The sequence below is a fragment of the Mirounga leonina genome, unplaced genomic scaffold, assembly GCF_011800145.1.
Source record: "Mirounga leonina isolate KUSES-001 unplaced genomic scaffold, KU_Mleo_1.0 Mir_104, whole genome shotgun sequence".
Classification (NCBI taxonomy): domain Eukaryota; kingdom Metazoa; phylum Chordata; class Mammalia; order Carnivora; family Phocidae; genus Mirounga; species Mirounga leonina.
Window position 1 is genome coordinate 15,502,459 of NW_023270231.1, and position 16,197 is coordinate 15,518,655.

Consider the following 16,197-nt stretch of genomic DNA (forward strand, 5'->3'; position numbering starts at 1 on the left):
AACAAACTATCCAGGAACCACGTACGTGGCCTTGTACTTGGTTGGGGACATAGAGTGACAAAGTAGTACAGTAAAGCTCACAAAAGTCTTCTGAAGGCAATGGAATGATCAACCCCTTGAGGATCCCAGCACCAGGATCAGGTGGCTTACAAAAGCAAGACCTTGAGGAACACGTTCCACGGCAGATCCACTCATGTTGGACTTGGCTCCTCTTTGCACACAAGCAGAAAATACTGAATAAGCTGTCAAATAACTGAGGGTGATCTCCAAACAAGTGTGTGGAGTTCAGTGGATTCTTTCATCCAGGCAGCTAGAATTTATTGAGGATTTACTATGTGTCTGATAACTGTGAGAGTTACAAGGGATAGGAAAAGAAATAACACACACAAAAAAGAATCTTACTGATTCTTCTCTTGAGGAACTTGAGTCCAGCAGGGGATTCAGTCAAGTAAACGAAGACTTAGGATGCGTTGTGCTCATATTTATGCTTGAGAAGCACACAGTACAATGGGAGCCCAGAAGAAGTTTCTAACTCAAACTGAGGAGTCAAACAAGGAAGTACCTTTTGAAGGAATAGAATAGGGCCCAGAAGTTTGAAGATGCTATTTCAAGCAGACAGTAGCTTTTACGAAATTTTACGAATAGAAAACATTAGCGTGGTGTTAGCAAACTGCAGAATTTCAGAATAGAAAGTGAAAATTCTGATTATCTCATCAGTCAAAGGTAACCATCATTAACAGTCTAGTGTGTGCTTTTCCATATTTTTTATGTGTGTATAGATATATTTTTCAAAAGTGATATTATAATATACTTGCTAATATGTAGTTTGCCTCTTTTACTTATATCATGGTCATTGCTCCATGTTAATATATATAAATCTGGGGCGCCTGGGTGGCTCAGTCGTTAAGCGTCTGCCTTCGGCTCAGGTCATGATCCCAGGGTCCTGGGATCGAGCCCCGCATCAGGCTCCCTGCTCGGTGGGAAGCCTGCTTCTCCCTCTCCCACTCCCCCTGCTTGTGTTCCCTCTCTCGCTGTGTCTCTCTCTGTCAAATAAATAAATAAATAAATAAATAAATAAAATCTTTTAAAATATATATATATATAAATCTACCATATCTTTTTTTTAAGTTTTTTTAAGTTTATTTATTTAAGTAATCTCTACACCCAATGTGGCGCTCAAACTCACAACCCCGAGATCGAGAGTCGCACACTGCCCCAAATGAGCCAGCCAGGCATCTTTACCATATCTTCTTAAATAGCTGTAAAATATTACATTGTATGGTCATACTATAATTTATTTATTCACCTTTTGATAAATGTAATTTTTTATATCTATCCTGCACTTTGTTTCAGTAAACAACTTCGTACATTTAGCTTTGTGAGCTTCATTCATTCAACAGATGTACATTGGGAGCAGCAGGCACTGTCCTTCACTCTTTGGATACATCAGTGAGCAAAACTGAAAAAGAGGTTACTTGGTATGTTAGGAGCTAATAAGTGCAATGAACGAAAGAAAGTCAGGAGAAAGAACATTAGAAGTACCAGGGATTGGAAAACATGTTACAGTAAATTAAGTGAAGTGATAGAGGTAAACCTCATTGAGAAGGTGACATCTGAGCAAAGACTTGGAGTAAATGAGGGAGTTAGTCATGTGGGTATCTCTGTGAAGAGTATTCTAGGCTGACAGAATACCAAGTTTTAAGATCCTGAGGCAACAGTGTACCCGGCATATCTGAAGAACAGCAAAGAGATCAGCGGCTGGAGCAAAATGAACAAAAGGGGAAGTTATAACAAGAGCAATTTCGTGTAATGTCATCCCTGTAAACAATTACCAGGACTTTGACTTTAACTCCAAGTGAAAAGAGCAACTTTAGAATGTTTTGAGCAGAGGAGTAACATGATTTGATACTGGCTTTGACAAGATGATAGAATGGTGAGAAGTGGTTAGATTTTGAGTATATTTTGAAGGTAAAGCAAGTCAAATTTCTTGATGGATTGGAAATATGGTATGAGAGAAATAATGTAGTCAAGGAATTTTAGCATGAACAAATGGAAAGATGAAGTTACCACTAACTGAGTTGCATGTGAGGGGGATCAAAAGTTCCATTTTGGTCATGTTCAATTTGAGATGTTGATTAGACATCCCATTGGGGATTTGAAATACAGAGTTGGTATACAAGTCGAAGGTTTGGAAGTTAGGTCCAATCTAGAGAAACAAATGTGGAAGTCATTGGCTTTGAGGTGGTATTTAAAGCTGCAAAAGTAGGTAAAATCGCCTATGTGGTGGGTGAATATAATATAGAAGACTTAGATTTGAGTCCTGGGGTGCTCCAGTGTTACGGGTAAAGGAAAAGAGGAGGAACTGGCAAAGGAAAGTGAGAAGGAGCAAGCACTGAAGTTAAGAGAAGATCAGGAGTGTGTGTCTTGGAAGACAAAGAAGAAGAGGTAATCAACTGTGTCAAAAGCTGTTCGTGAATCAAGTAAAATAAGGATTAAAAGTTGACATTTGGCAACAAACAGGTCATTGAGAATCCCGAAAAGAGCCATTTTCAGTGCAGTGGGCGTAAAGAGAATGAGAGGAGAAGACCGTGAAGATAGTTCTTTGGAAGAGTTTTATTACAAAGGGAAGTACTATCTAGCAGGGAGGTAGGGCCAAGAGATGTTTTTTGTTGTTGTTTTTTTTTAAGTAGAAGATATAACAGCATGACTTATATTCCAAAGAGATGATCTAATAGGAAATAAAGATTGCATAGGAGAAAAAGGGGGAAATTTATTGGTGCTATGTCCTTAAGCACGTAAGAGGAGATGGAAGCTCGTTGAACACATCGAAGGGTTGGCTTTTACAGGAGACAGCACATGGGAGTGCAGATGCTAGTAGATAGGCAGATATTGTAATGAAGTTTTAGAATTAGAATATATTCTCAGAAATGGATTTATACATTTTTATATTTTTAATAAATATTTCCAAATTGCCCTCTAGAATGATTATATTAATTTATGTTCCCAACAATTTGATTATTTTCCTGCATCCTTATCAACACTGCCTTGTTTTAATCTTTTTCAATCTGAAACAGAAATACTATATTCCTTTCCACTCTTCATAGCTTCAATTCTGTCCCAAACCATTTATGTCCAGGGGCCTCATATGATTTTTGCAGAAAGAGTAGGTTGAGAGACCTGAAGTAAGGGAATGTCAGCAAGCTTGTGGTTCTCTTCCCATAACTGTTCTGTTGATGAATGAAGACATTCAACCTATCGAGCTGTCAGCTAAATATCACTTTAAATTTTTAGAGATTAAAAGGGAAAAAGAAAAGGTAAATCAATGTAATGGATTGCTTTATAAGCCAGGAAATAACATTGTTCATACTATTAGTTCTTCCTGGTACACGATACTACTATAGTGTTTTATCCCTTGAACCTTCTTTCTTAAGTATTCTTTTGAGGACACAGAGAACTGGTAGAGTGTGGGGCAGAGAACCACCCTGTGACCCCATGATGCAGCCGATTCCTCTATTGAAGGAACAGAGGGAAGATGTTCAAAGATACGGCATTGACCTGACTTTGAATCATGTATTAGAAGGAAGTGTATTATTCTACACCCCACATACCCAGCTTCTCCTCCTCCTCTTTCCCAGGCCATAGCTCCCTATGTGTGAACGTACAGGCTATTAGAGTGCAGAAAGCAGTGAACCCTCAGCTGTATGTATTGCTACAGTTTATGTTTCCTGAGCGCTGTGCCAGTTACTATGATAAACACTTTACACATGCTGTCTCCTTTACTCCACACAAGAGCCTTGTGAGTTATAGGGACCGTTATTATCCTTATTTTATAAATGAGGAAACTGACTTATGGAGGTTGATAGTCTGCTCAGACGCCCAGGTAGTAAGGAAAGATGTAGGATTCAAACCCAGTCGGTATGACTCAGAAGCCCAACTGGTCCATCACCCCCTCATGTACTATATGTTTACCTTCTGTTGGAATATTGTCTTTTATATAGTCCTCTGGCTGAGGCCTGTGAAGGAAGGCCACTCCTCTTTGGGTATAGGGAGCCTCTCTGAAGAGGACATCATGGAGTCAGTCTCACTCAAGGAAGAGGTGGGGTCTCAGAAGGAAAAAAAAGTTAAAAAAATGATTTTTTTTTTAAAGATTTTATTTATTTATTTGAGAGAGAGAATGAGAGACAGAGAGCATGAGAGGGAGGAGGGTCAGAGGAAGAAGCAGACTCCCTGCCGAGCAGGGAGCCTGACGTGGGACTCGATCCCGGGACTCCAGGATCATGACCTGAGCCGAAGGCAGTCGCTTAACCAACTGAGCCACCCAGGCGCCCCAAAAATGATTTTTTTTTAAAGACCTGGAAGTAGATCTCAGATAAACAGAAGAAGAGATTTTGCATTTTTTAATGTATATCCTCTGAATCTAGACAATTGAGAATTGTCTAGAAGGGTACTTCTGAGTGCTGGAAGCTAACCCCAAAAGACCAAAACAACAACAAAAAAGGTTTCTCAAAAAAAGACAGAGAATAGAGGTTAAAAAAGAACCCAAACAATATAAGCTAATAATGAGGAAAATATTTCTAATAAGCTGAATTATCTGTATCAAGAGTCCTCTGTGCTTCTCAGTTTTTTCCTCATGATTTAGTGAGATTCCTTTTCCTGCCGCACAAGTACGAGAGTAAGGACAGCAATTCCATGGCACCTGTGCCCCCGACTCTTGCCCACACTGGCCTTTGGCCAGGTCATCCATTCACTTCACAGCGTTCTGTCCCCGAGCCCCAGGGCAGCCTCTGCACCCACTCACCAGGCCTCATGGTAAGAACATAACAGTACCTCATTCCCCTGCCTGCAATTATGGCATTGTAGTCAGTGGGAAACAATTAAAGATTCTCCTTTTGATTCCAAACTTTGGAAGTCTTTATTTCATTAAGGAGAATATCATTTCCTTTTGTGCTTCAACAGTGGTGCGGAAGTGGCAACTGTCAGTGGCTTCGGTGGCTGCCACCTGTCAGTGTCACGGAGATCGCCCTCCTAGGAACTTCCTTCCTGAAGCAAGGAAGGAGGTGGCACCTGCCAGGCACAGGGTGGAACAGGGACGGCAAGGAGGGTTGTCACACCTCTAAAGCAACTTCAGAACCAAACTTCAGCCTTGTCACTTTTGTTCTCAGTAATGTGAGTCTGACTGCGAGAGCTTAAGCTGTTTGAGTGCAGGGCGTCCAATTTCAGTGCCTATTATTGAATAACACATATTGGATAGAGCTGAATTATTGTGAATGAAAGACTCGGCCAAGGCTTCTCTTCCATGATCTTTCATTGCCACCATGGAATGCTGAGGCACCCGAGCTCAGGGAGATGCAGTTTCCTATTTCAAAAGTATTACTCATTCTACTTTTCCAAGGTCATGATGGTATACCGTCATACTAATTAATTTATTTAATTAAAATAAATTAACACGGTTGTGTCTGAAACAGCCCAAAAGGCAAGCTATGTATATTAAGTGGCAACTTTAACACAGAGGTAAAAGTTGGTTTTCTAAATGAGTAATCCTTAATGGAGGTTATCCAACACTTTAAAATCAAAACTTTTCCCCCATCACAGTTCTTGGTCTTCCTCTTCCATCTTTTGCTGCAGAATGTAAGACCTTTAATTCTCCCATAAGGACATCTGCATTAAAAGGCCCCTAAAGATGATCCGGTTTTCTGCCTTTGACCCTGGCCTTTCCAACAAACCAAAATGTGTAGACCATGCATACCCCCAAACTACCCTAGCTCTTTCCATCACATGTAAGCAGTGCTTTTCTTTTTCTGGGAAAGAGAGGATGGGGAATGTCTGCCTTGGTTTATATTGAATTTGAGGCAAAAGTAGAAAAGCAGTGGTTGAGAACTTTGTTCTCCTGCAACATCTTGCTTTCTCAGACCTCCATGCCTATGTGCTTTAATCTACCTGGTTACACACTCCCCCCTCCCCAAGTCTTCCTGGAAAACCGTGTTTGATCCTTGAGAAATAACCTGCGTTATGAAGCTTTCCCCACTGCCCTCCTGCCCAAACAGTCAGCCTCTTCTTCTGTTCCCCTAACATTTTAACACACATCTCTGTGTTTGTCGTACTGTATGGGATCATTGATTTATACATCTGTTTCCCTCACCAGACTGAACTTTTTCAGAGCAGAGATTTTATTTCATTCATTTATTTATCCAGCACCTCACACGTAGTAGCTGTTAAGTAAATACAGTCATACTGAGTTCAATCTTTATGGAACTTATATATAGCTCTAAGGTAAGTTAGGATGAGTCATGAGAGAGGGTACAGAATTTAGTATGGAGTAAATTCCAGGATCCATCTCAGCCTTCTAGTCTGAAGGTGTTGGTCAGGTATTGTCATTTAGATGTGTAAATTACAAGCAAAGCCTTGTGGGCTTCTAGGGATGCACAGAAGAAAACTTGTGCCTGGAGATGTTTCAGCAAGGCAGATCAAGGGGAGGAGACCTTTGCCACGGGGCGGACCTGTGTTTCATGCTCCACCAGAAGTACTGGTCCTTCTTAACCACATAGCACATATATGGTTACCATAATACACACATCAGTCAGGGCCCAAACAGGGAAAAACAAGCACTATGACATTTACAGAATAGGGAATTTGTTTTATGAATTACGTGTTGTACAATCTTGGGTGAAGATGGGAAAATAGGTCAAAAGGGAGAATTGAAAGTTCAGGAGAAAAATCACTAACCAGCCCTCCTGAAACAATGGCATGGATGGACAAGTGGGAGCTCACAGGGCTATCTAGAAGCTGCTGGTGTGGGACCATGAAAGGATGTGGGGTGAGAGGGAACTGTTGTAGGACAGAAGTCAGAGGAAGACTGTTGCCTCTGCGTAGCTGCCATTCTGGAAGTTTGCTGCAGAGTAGTTGGTGGTGGCCTTGGAATCATTCATCAGCAAGGCTGGTAGTTCTTTTTTTTTTTTTTTTTTTTTAAGATTTATTTATTTGACAGAGAGGGAACATAAGCAGGGGGAGTGGGAGAGGGAGAAGCAGGCTTCCCGCTGAGCAGGGAGCCCAATGCGATGCGGGGCTCAATCCCAGAACCTGGGGATCATGACCTGAGCCGAAGGCACACGCTTAATGACTGAGCTGGTAGTTCTAGTCACAGAGCAGGAAAGAACAAGGACAAAGTGAAACCCAGTGGCATTTCTACTATTTTTTCTCACTATCTTTGATCACAGTGACCTTCAAAAAACATGGCTGCTACATCACTGGGACCTTACAAATCTCACACAGATTTCTCTTTTGCCCAATTCTAGCCCACAACCATACAGGGAAATGGGTTCTGGGACACATAATTCTTATGTAGCCAGATTGATACAGTATAAAACGACAACAATATACCTCTAAATTTTGTAAGTTGAATTTAGTTTCAATTTTAGAAGCAGTACTCACATAAATAGGAAAAAACAGAGGTAAGAAACATGTATGACTTTATAGTTTTTTGAAAAACATTCTTGGGTATTGCCTAGAAACATGCCTTACCTAGCACACATTTCAGAAACAGAAATTGTTGGTTATCAATGCTAACTGCTATAAAAAAATCTTAAGGTGACTATATAAGCATTTCTTTGTCTTCTGATGGTCAACATAGAATTTAAGTACAGTTTTTAAACAGTCATCTCTTGAGACCTTCCAAAAATGATCTAAGGACAAAAGGAAGTAACATTTGTTACGCACTGTGCCAAGAACTTCTGTCTCATTTCATCTAATTCATAGACGTTGCCTGTGAGGCTCCTAAAAGTGAAGTAACTCAAGATCAGATTCATGTAAAATTGTTGAAAATTCACCCCAGAATTTAGAGTAACTTATATCTCAGTCTAGGCTATCTTTTTCTCTTGACTTAGTTGGTTATTTACTCCTATTTTTTAACATCTTATTGAAGAAGAGATAACATATATATTAAAGTATGTAAAGTGAACTAAAAATTTTAAGAGTGCAACTCAGTGAATTTTTACATACCTATCTATATATTCATATAATCACCATCCAGATAAAAATACAAAATTTTTCCAATACCCTTGATTGGTATTCCTTGGGCCATTTGTACTTCTCAGGTAAACTGCCTTTTATATATATATAAATATATAAATATTTCTTCTCAGGTAAACTGCCTTTTATATATATATAAATATATAAATATATATGTATAATATCTTTTTTTTTTTCACTACATGGATGGTGTAATTCTTGGAACAATGATAGGAAGAAGTGAACCTTAGCAGTAAAGTGAAAATGTTAAATAATGTGCCTCATAACTGCTTTGAATTACATCTCCTTATATCACTTTCTCTTTCTGCTTTTACCCTAAAACAGGTAATCAGATCCTGTCCCTTGGGAGCCTCTCAAAAGATCAGATTTATCCAATGAAACTCAAGGGCATCTCCATCTGCTATTCAGCTCTCAAATCTGCCTTGTGTGGAAATTATGTCAGCTTTGGCGTCTTCAAGTTGTATGGGGACAACCATTTTGACAATGTACTCCAGGCCTTTGTCAAAATGCTGCTGTCAGTGTGCCACAGTGACTTGCTAGTAAGCAGTCGTGCATCATGGGAGTCTTTGTGTGAAATGTGAAGTAACACCACCACAGGCTTGGAATGGTTATAATGAAGCCCGGGGAGTTAGAATAGCACCAGAACATTTTATGTTTTAGGATTTAACTTAAAGAATTTTAAGAACTATAGTGGCTGTATGCATAATTAAATGTACAGTTTTCGAAAATTGCAGCTAGCACCTCTGACAGATCGGTCATCCAGAGTGCTCCAGGTTCAGCATCCAGAGACAATGTAAATAGCAATTTCAACTAATTGCTTACAACTGTGCTAATAATTCAAAAAAGGTCTGTTTCCTGGAGCAGAAATGTAGGACTGGCTGCAGAATCTTCTCCTTCCATCTACTTCCCCTACGCTTTCGCCTTCCTTTCCATGAAAATTCTGGTGTGGCAGAAAGAATGCTGAACTCAGAGTTGAGCATACGGGGGCATAGTCTCTACTCTGCCACTCACTAGTCATTTACCTTGAATAAATCACCTTCTCTATTTCTCCAGGCTTTAATTTCCTCACCTTTAAAATTAGTAAATTAAACAAAGTGATCTCTAGGTCCCTTTTCAACTCTACCATCTAGTTTCTATGATTTATGCCAGTGGTTTTCAAACTTTGAGGGCCATCAGAATCACCTGGGGTGTTTGTTGGAAATTTAAATTTCCAGGCTCCTCCACTGAGCTGTGTCATTATCAGACTTTTTTTAAACATCCCTGCCTGATCACACAAAAGCTAATATATGCCTAATGTGGTTGCAGTAATTACTTCAGTAACAGCCAAATTCATGCTCAGACTTAGTTCAGGCTTTCCCACCTGCCCTCCCTGCCAAAGTTATAAGTAAGATCTAAGGGGCCTTTGTTAGCCAACCCATGTGAGAAATGCTCCTTGACAAGAATGGACAAACGGACCAGCATCACCCACTTCCACTGTTCTAAGCTAGTCTTAATAGAACCACAACTCAAGCCAGAGTGGTTTAACCTCAGTAGTAGAATGGGATACTCATTGAAGGCTACCCGTATGACAAAAATTACAAGGTAGAAACTTGACTCGGATCAGGCATGGGTTCTCATCGAGAAGACTCTTCACTGCAGTTGAGGTCCCCCCAAAAAACTGACTGTGGCTCCAGGAATTGCTCTAATCATTTTTCTAACAGGCAAGCAGATCTCTAACTCAGTAATTCTCAAAGTTAAGGGTGCATAGGACTCCCTTCGTGTGCGTGTTTAAAATGCAGGTTTCAAGACCTCGTTCCAGAGCATTTCATGTAGTGAGTCTGGAGTGGGGATCAGGAAACTGCATTTTTAATAAGCATCCCATGTGATCTTATGGAAGTGATCTTAATCTCACTTTAATAAACACTGCTCTGGTTTATTTCTCTTATGAGTGTTACGCTTCTTTGATATTGGTTTGAGTTCCATGTAAAGTTTTCCAGGTATTTTTCTCATGCACTTATCTTTTGCCTGTAGTATATGGCAAGTATTAAGCCATTGACCAAATCATGATTTAGTTAGGTGGGTTGGCATTTGTAAGTAAAACAGACTATGATGTCAAATCTTATTACAACAGCAAATACCTTTGTATTAAAAAAAAAAAAAAGGGCTGCCTAGCCACTATTAAGTACTGTTCAGTGTTACAATATCCCCATCCAGAAAAAATAATTCAGTCTTCTAAATTCCATACGACAGAGATTTTATTTGCATTTAAGTGTTAGCCATATAAGGTAAACTTGACATTACTTGCAGTGCTATAGCTTCAAATTAGGATTTCTAGAGATCAAGAGATTCCTTTTAGAACCCCTTTCAATACTGAATTGTGAATCATGATGTCATGTGTTCCATGTATTTATTTTATATATTTATGTTTAAGTAAGTTTACAATTTCCAATATTATAAATGGCAGTTTCTACTAGACCTTAACATGTCTTTTGCTTCCCTTTGGCTTGACACTTCGTTATCTCTGTGTTGTAGCAATATCGGAAACTGAGCCAGTCTTACTATCCACTCCTGGAATGTCTTACCCAGGACCACATGAGCTTCATCACCAACTTAGAGCCTCCTGTACTTCTATATGTTCTCACATCTATCTCAGAGGGACTCACTACTCTTGGTAAGTATCACAGAGAACATTATTTCCAGAGGAAAAGCTTGATTGTGGTCTCTTAATAAAAGTGCTTATTGAGATGATCTACAAAGAGGAAAAGATGGCATACCCAAACTGAAAGATTATTTTGTAATTATTACTTGAAAGTGAGAGAATGCCCTTTTTTCGTATTTTGATGTACAGCTTATTTCTTAATCAGCTTAATTAAGGTATAATTTACACACAATAAAACTCCTTATTGATTTTAAGTGAACAGTTCAGTGACTACTGACAGATGTATGTACATAGTCATAAACTACCACAACGAAGATATGGAACATTTTCTTCACCACAAAAAGCTCCCTCATGCCCCTTTCTGATCAATCCCTTTCCCCTGGCCCCAGCCCCAAAGAACCACTGTCTACTTTCTTTCACTATAGTTTGCCTTTTCCAGAATTTTGTCTAAGTTGAAACATATGATATATAGACCTTTGTGTCTGGCTTCTTTGATTGAGCATAATGCCTCTGAGATTCGTCCATGTTGTTTTGCAAATCAATTTATTCCTTTCTGTTGCTGAGTTATTATTCCATTGTATGGATTATCACAATTTATTTATATATTCACCAACTGATGGCTATTTGGGTTGTTTCTATTATTTGGTTATTTTGTACAATGTTACTATGAACATTCGTGTACAAGTCTTTCTGTGGACAAATACTGTTTCTCTTGGGTAACTACCTAGGAGTGGGATTTCTGAGTTGTACGCTAAGTGTATTTTTAACATTATTTAAAAAAACAACAACAACAACAACAAAAAAAAAAAACAGAAAACTACGACACTGTTTCCCAAAGTGACTGTACCATTTTGCTCTCCCCAGCAATGTATGAGGGCTCCAGTTTCCCTGTATCCTCCCTAACACTTGCTATTATTAGTCTTTTTAATCTTAGCCATCTTAGTGGTGTGAAGAAGAATCTCATTGTAGTTTTAATATTTATTTACTGAATAATGATTTGCACATCTTTTCATGCTTGTGTGCCATTCGTGTATGTTTTTCATGAGTATTTATTCAAATCTTTTACCCATTTTTTTAACTGGATTGTTTATCTTGTAAGTATTTGTTACATATTCTGGATGCAAATCCTTTATCAAATGTGTGTTTTGCAAATATTTTTTCCGTCTTGGCTTTTTATTTTCTTAACAGTATCACCTTATTACAAGAGCAAAGTTTTTAATTTTGAGGAAGTCTAATTTATTTATTTTTTTCTTTTATAGTTCATGTCTTTTGGGTCCTATCATAAGAAATCTTTGCTTAACCTAAGGCCAAAAAGGTTGTTTCTATGTTTTCTTCCACAAGTTTTATAGTTTTTTATCTTATGCTTAGGTCTATGATCCATTTCCATTAAACTTTTTGTATATAGTATTAGGTATGAGATGAAAGCTGTTTTTTAATATTCAGTTATTCAATTGTTATAGCACCTTTTGTTGAAGAATATCCTTTCTCTGTTTGATTACTTTGTGCCAATTCTATACTGCTCTGATTTTTAATTTTTGTCCTAACTTTATGGTAAGTCTTAAAATCAGATAGCATAGACCTCTAATTTTGTTTTCTTCTTTTAAAATTGTCTTGACTATTCTGGGTTCTTTGTCTTTTTATATAAGCTTTAGAGTCAATTTGTCAGTTTCTCTTGCTAGAAAAAAAATGAATAAGGGAATTTTGGTGGGGATTGCATTGAATCTCTAGCCCAATTTGGGAAGAATTGACATATTAGCAATATTGAGTGTTCTATTCCTGAAAATGGTGTATCTGTCCATTTATTTAGATCTTCCTTAATTTTTCTCAACATTTTTGTAGCTTTGAACGTATGACTCTTGTACATATTTTGTTATATTTATAACTAAGTATTTTATATTTTTATGCTATTATACATAGTACTGAATTTCAATTTCCTTTTGTTCTTGGCTACCATGTAGAATTGCAGGTGATTTTTTTGTATGTTGACCTTGTATCCTGCAGCCTCAATAAACTCACCTGTTAATTTTGGTCACTTCTATAGATGTCTTAGGATTTTCTGCATAGATGTGTCTGCAAATAGCTTGTTTGCAAATAGACAGCTTATCTCTTCCTTTCCAATCTGTATGGCTTTTATTTTTTCTTGCCTTATCACACTGGCTAGGACCTACATGTAGTACAATGTTGAATAGAAGTAATGATAGCATACATTTTTTCCTTGTCTCTAAGGAAATGTCTCCATTCATTCTTTCACCATTCAGTATAATGTTAGCTGTAGGTTTTTATATAGATGCTCTTTATCTTGTTGAGAAAATTCTCTTCCATTGTGGTTTTCTGAGAGTGTTATCAGGGATGAATACTGAATTTTATCAAATTCTTTTTCTTCATCTACTGAGATGATCATGCGGTTTTTCTTTTTAGTTCTGTTTATACATTACATAATGTTGATCATCACATTGATGGATATTTGAATGTTAAACCAACCTTGCATTCCACACTAAGTTACAACATATTATCCTTCATACATATTACTGAATTCAGCTTTCTAAAATTTTGATACAGACTTTTACATCTATGTTTATGACAGATATTGATGTGTTCTGTAGTTTTTCTATGGTTCTTCTTCCATATCTTTTATTCTTTGTCTAGTCTCCTGTATCTTTACCTTGTTTTAGCATCAGTCTAATGCCCTCATAAAATGACTTGGGAATGTTCCCTCCTCTTCTATTTTCTTAAAAAGTTTGTGTAGAATTGTTATTAGTTCTTACTTATTGTTTGATAGAACTCCCCCGTGAAGCCATTAGGCCTAGATTTTTTTTTAGTAGGTTTTTAACTACAAGTTAAACATTTTTAATGAATATAGGGCTATTCCAGTTATTTATTAGATTTGAGGTAGCATTTGGTAGTTTGTGTCTTTAAAGGAATTTCTCTGTTTCATCTGAGGTTCATCTGACATGACATAAGATTATTCATAATATCCCATTGTTCTACAATTTGATTTCTGTAAGGTCTATGGTGATGTTCCCTCTTTCATCCCTGAAATTGACAATTTGTGTCTTCTCTCTTTTTTTTTCTTGATCATTCTGGCTCTAGATTTATCAGTTTTATTACAGAGAACGAGTTTTCAGTTTTCATTGATTTCTCTGTTGTTTTCTTTTATTTCCTTAATTTTATGTACGGCCTTTGTTATTTCCTTCCCTCAATTTACTTTGCTTTTCCTTTTCTAATTTTTCATGTAGAAACTTAGATCACTGATTTTAGACCCTTCCTCTTTGCTGATATACACATTTAATGCTTTCATCTAAGCACTGCTATAGCTATTGCTCTCAAATTTTGTGTGTATTTTGGGGTTTTTTTCTGTTCAACTTAAAAATATTTTCTAATTGTCCTGCTGATTTCTTCTTTTATCAATGGATTGTTACTGAGAGGCACAGTGTTTAATTTCTGTATATCCAGAGGGGTTCCAGATACCTGTTATTGATTCTAGTTTAATTCCATTATGGTCATAGGATATACTCAATGATTGTTATAACCTTTATTTTTATTGCATCTTTTTTATGGTTCAAAATATGTGACTATTACGTGGGCACTTGAATGTGCATTCCATTGTTGTTGGGAAGAATGTTCTGTAGTGGTCTAATTGATAATGTTTAGATTTTCTACATTCTTACTAGTTGTTTGTTTGTTTTCTATTTATTCTATGAATTACCAAGAGAGAAGTGTTGAAGTCTAACTATAATTATAGATTTTTCCATTTCTCCTTTTAGTTCTATCAGTTTTTATATAAAGCATTTTAAAGCTCTATTATTAGGTATGTAAATATTCAGGATTGTTCTGTCCCTTTGATGAATTTTCCCCTTTATCAAGAAATGACCATCTTTATCTCTAGTAATACTCTTTTTTCTGAAATTTATTTTGTCTAATATTACTAACTTCTCCAGCTTTCTTTTTATTAGTGTTGCCTCTTTTTCCATCATTCCTGTGTCTTTATATTAAAGTTGGTTTCTTGTAGACAGCAGATATTTTCTATTGATATTGTAACAATTTTTACAAACTTGGTAGCTTAAACCAATGTAAATTTATTATCTTATAGCTATTTGGGTTTTTTAAAATATTTTATTTATTTATTAGAGAGAGAAAGGGAGTGGAGGAGGAGCAGAAGGAGAGAATCTCAAGCAGACTCTGTGCTGAGCGCAGCGCTGATGCAGGGCTCAATCTCATAACCCTGAGATCATGACCTGAGCCAAAATCAAGAGTGGGATGCCCAACCAACTGAGCCACCCAGGCACCCCATCTTATAGTTCTTTAAGTCATAAATCTGACATGGGTCTCAGGCTAAAGTGAAGGTGTCAGCAGAGCTGTGTTCCTTTCTAGGAGAAATTCCATTTCCTTGTCTTTTCCACTTCGTAGAGACTACCTAAATTCCTTAGCTCATGGCCCCCAGCAAGATTGCATCTATAACCACTCTTCCATAGATACATCTCCCTCTAATTCTGACCTCTCCTGCTTCTCTCTTTCACTTTTAAGGACCCTTGGGATTACATTAGGCCTACCCAGATAATCCAGAATAATCTCCCTACTTTTCACTCAACTAATTAGCAGTCTTAATCCATCTGCAATCTTATTTCTTCTTTGCCATGTAATCTAACATATTCACAGGTTCTGGGAGTTAGTACGTGGCCATAGGACATACTTGCCTAATACATAGCATATAACTGGGTCATATTTTTATATCAAATCTGACTATCTCTGCCTTCTCATTAGTGTTTCAACCATTTACATTTAATGTAACTACCAGTGTATTTGAGTTTAAATCTATAATATTGCTATTTGTTTTCTTTTTATTTGAGCTTTGTTTCTTTTTTGCTTTTTTCCCTTTTCCTGCCTTCTTTTGGTTTGGACTAATTAAATGTTTCTTATGAATCCATTTATATCCTCCATGAGTTTATTAGCCAGACTTCTTTATTTTTAGTGGTACTCTAGGGTGTATAACCTACACCTTCAAATAATGTCATCATAGTTTGCCTTCAGATAATCACAGGGGGCACCTGGGTGGCTCAGTCGTTAAGCATCTGCCTTCGGCTCAGGTCATGATCCCGAGGTCCTGGGAGCGAGCCCTGCATCGGGCTCCCTGCTCTGCGAGAAGCCTGCTTCTCCCTCTCCCACTCCCCCTGCTTGTGTTCCCTCTCTGGCTGTCTCTCTCTCTCTGTCAAATAAATAAAAATCTTAAAAAAAAAAAAAAAAAGATAATCACGGTCTACCTTTTTCCTCTCTTACCTCCATTCCTTCTGGAACTCCAGCTACACATGTATTATATATCTCTGTTATTATTCGAAGACTGGATAGAAAGGACTCCTTTACAGATCTCCAGAATTCTCTCTTTGTATGGCTCCCACTCTCTCAAGCTCTGTCCCATGAGTTCTAGCTGTCTCAGCCCCCCAAGTTCAAACTGTTTCTCTTCCACTCATTGAGACTACTTGGCTTTGTTTGGGTTCCCCCTTCCAGGCCTATAGCCTGGAAACTCCTTGGGGCAATGA

The 16,197-nt window shown here is 37.7% G+C and overlaps 1 protein-coding gene across 2 annotated transcripts in view; it reads left to right on the plus strand.

The window, feature by feature from the left end:
• Nucleotides 1-16,197, plus strand: part of RANBP17 (RAN binding protein 17) — a 323,820-nt gene that overhangs the window by 274,094 nt on the left and 33,529 nt on the right. For both annotated transcript variants that reach the window (XM_035014133.1, XM_035014141.1), the window contains 2 exons: nt 8,350-8,564; nt 10,537-10,675. In XM_035014133.1, coding sequence (XP_034870024.1) covers nt 8,350-8,564; nt 10,537-10,675 — 354 coding nt within the window. The remainder of the gene's footprint in view (nt 1-8,349; nt 8,565-10,536; nt 10,676-16,197) is intronic.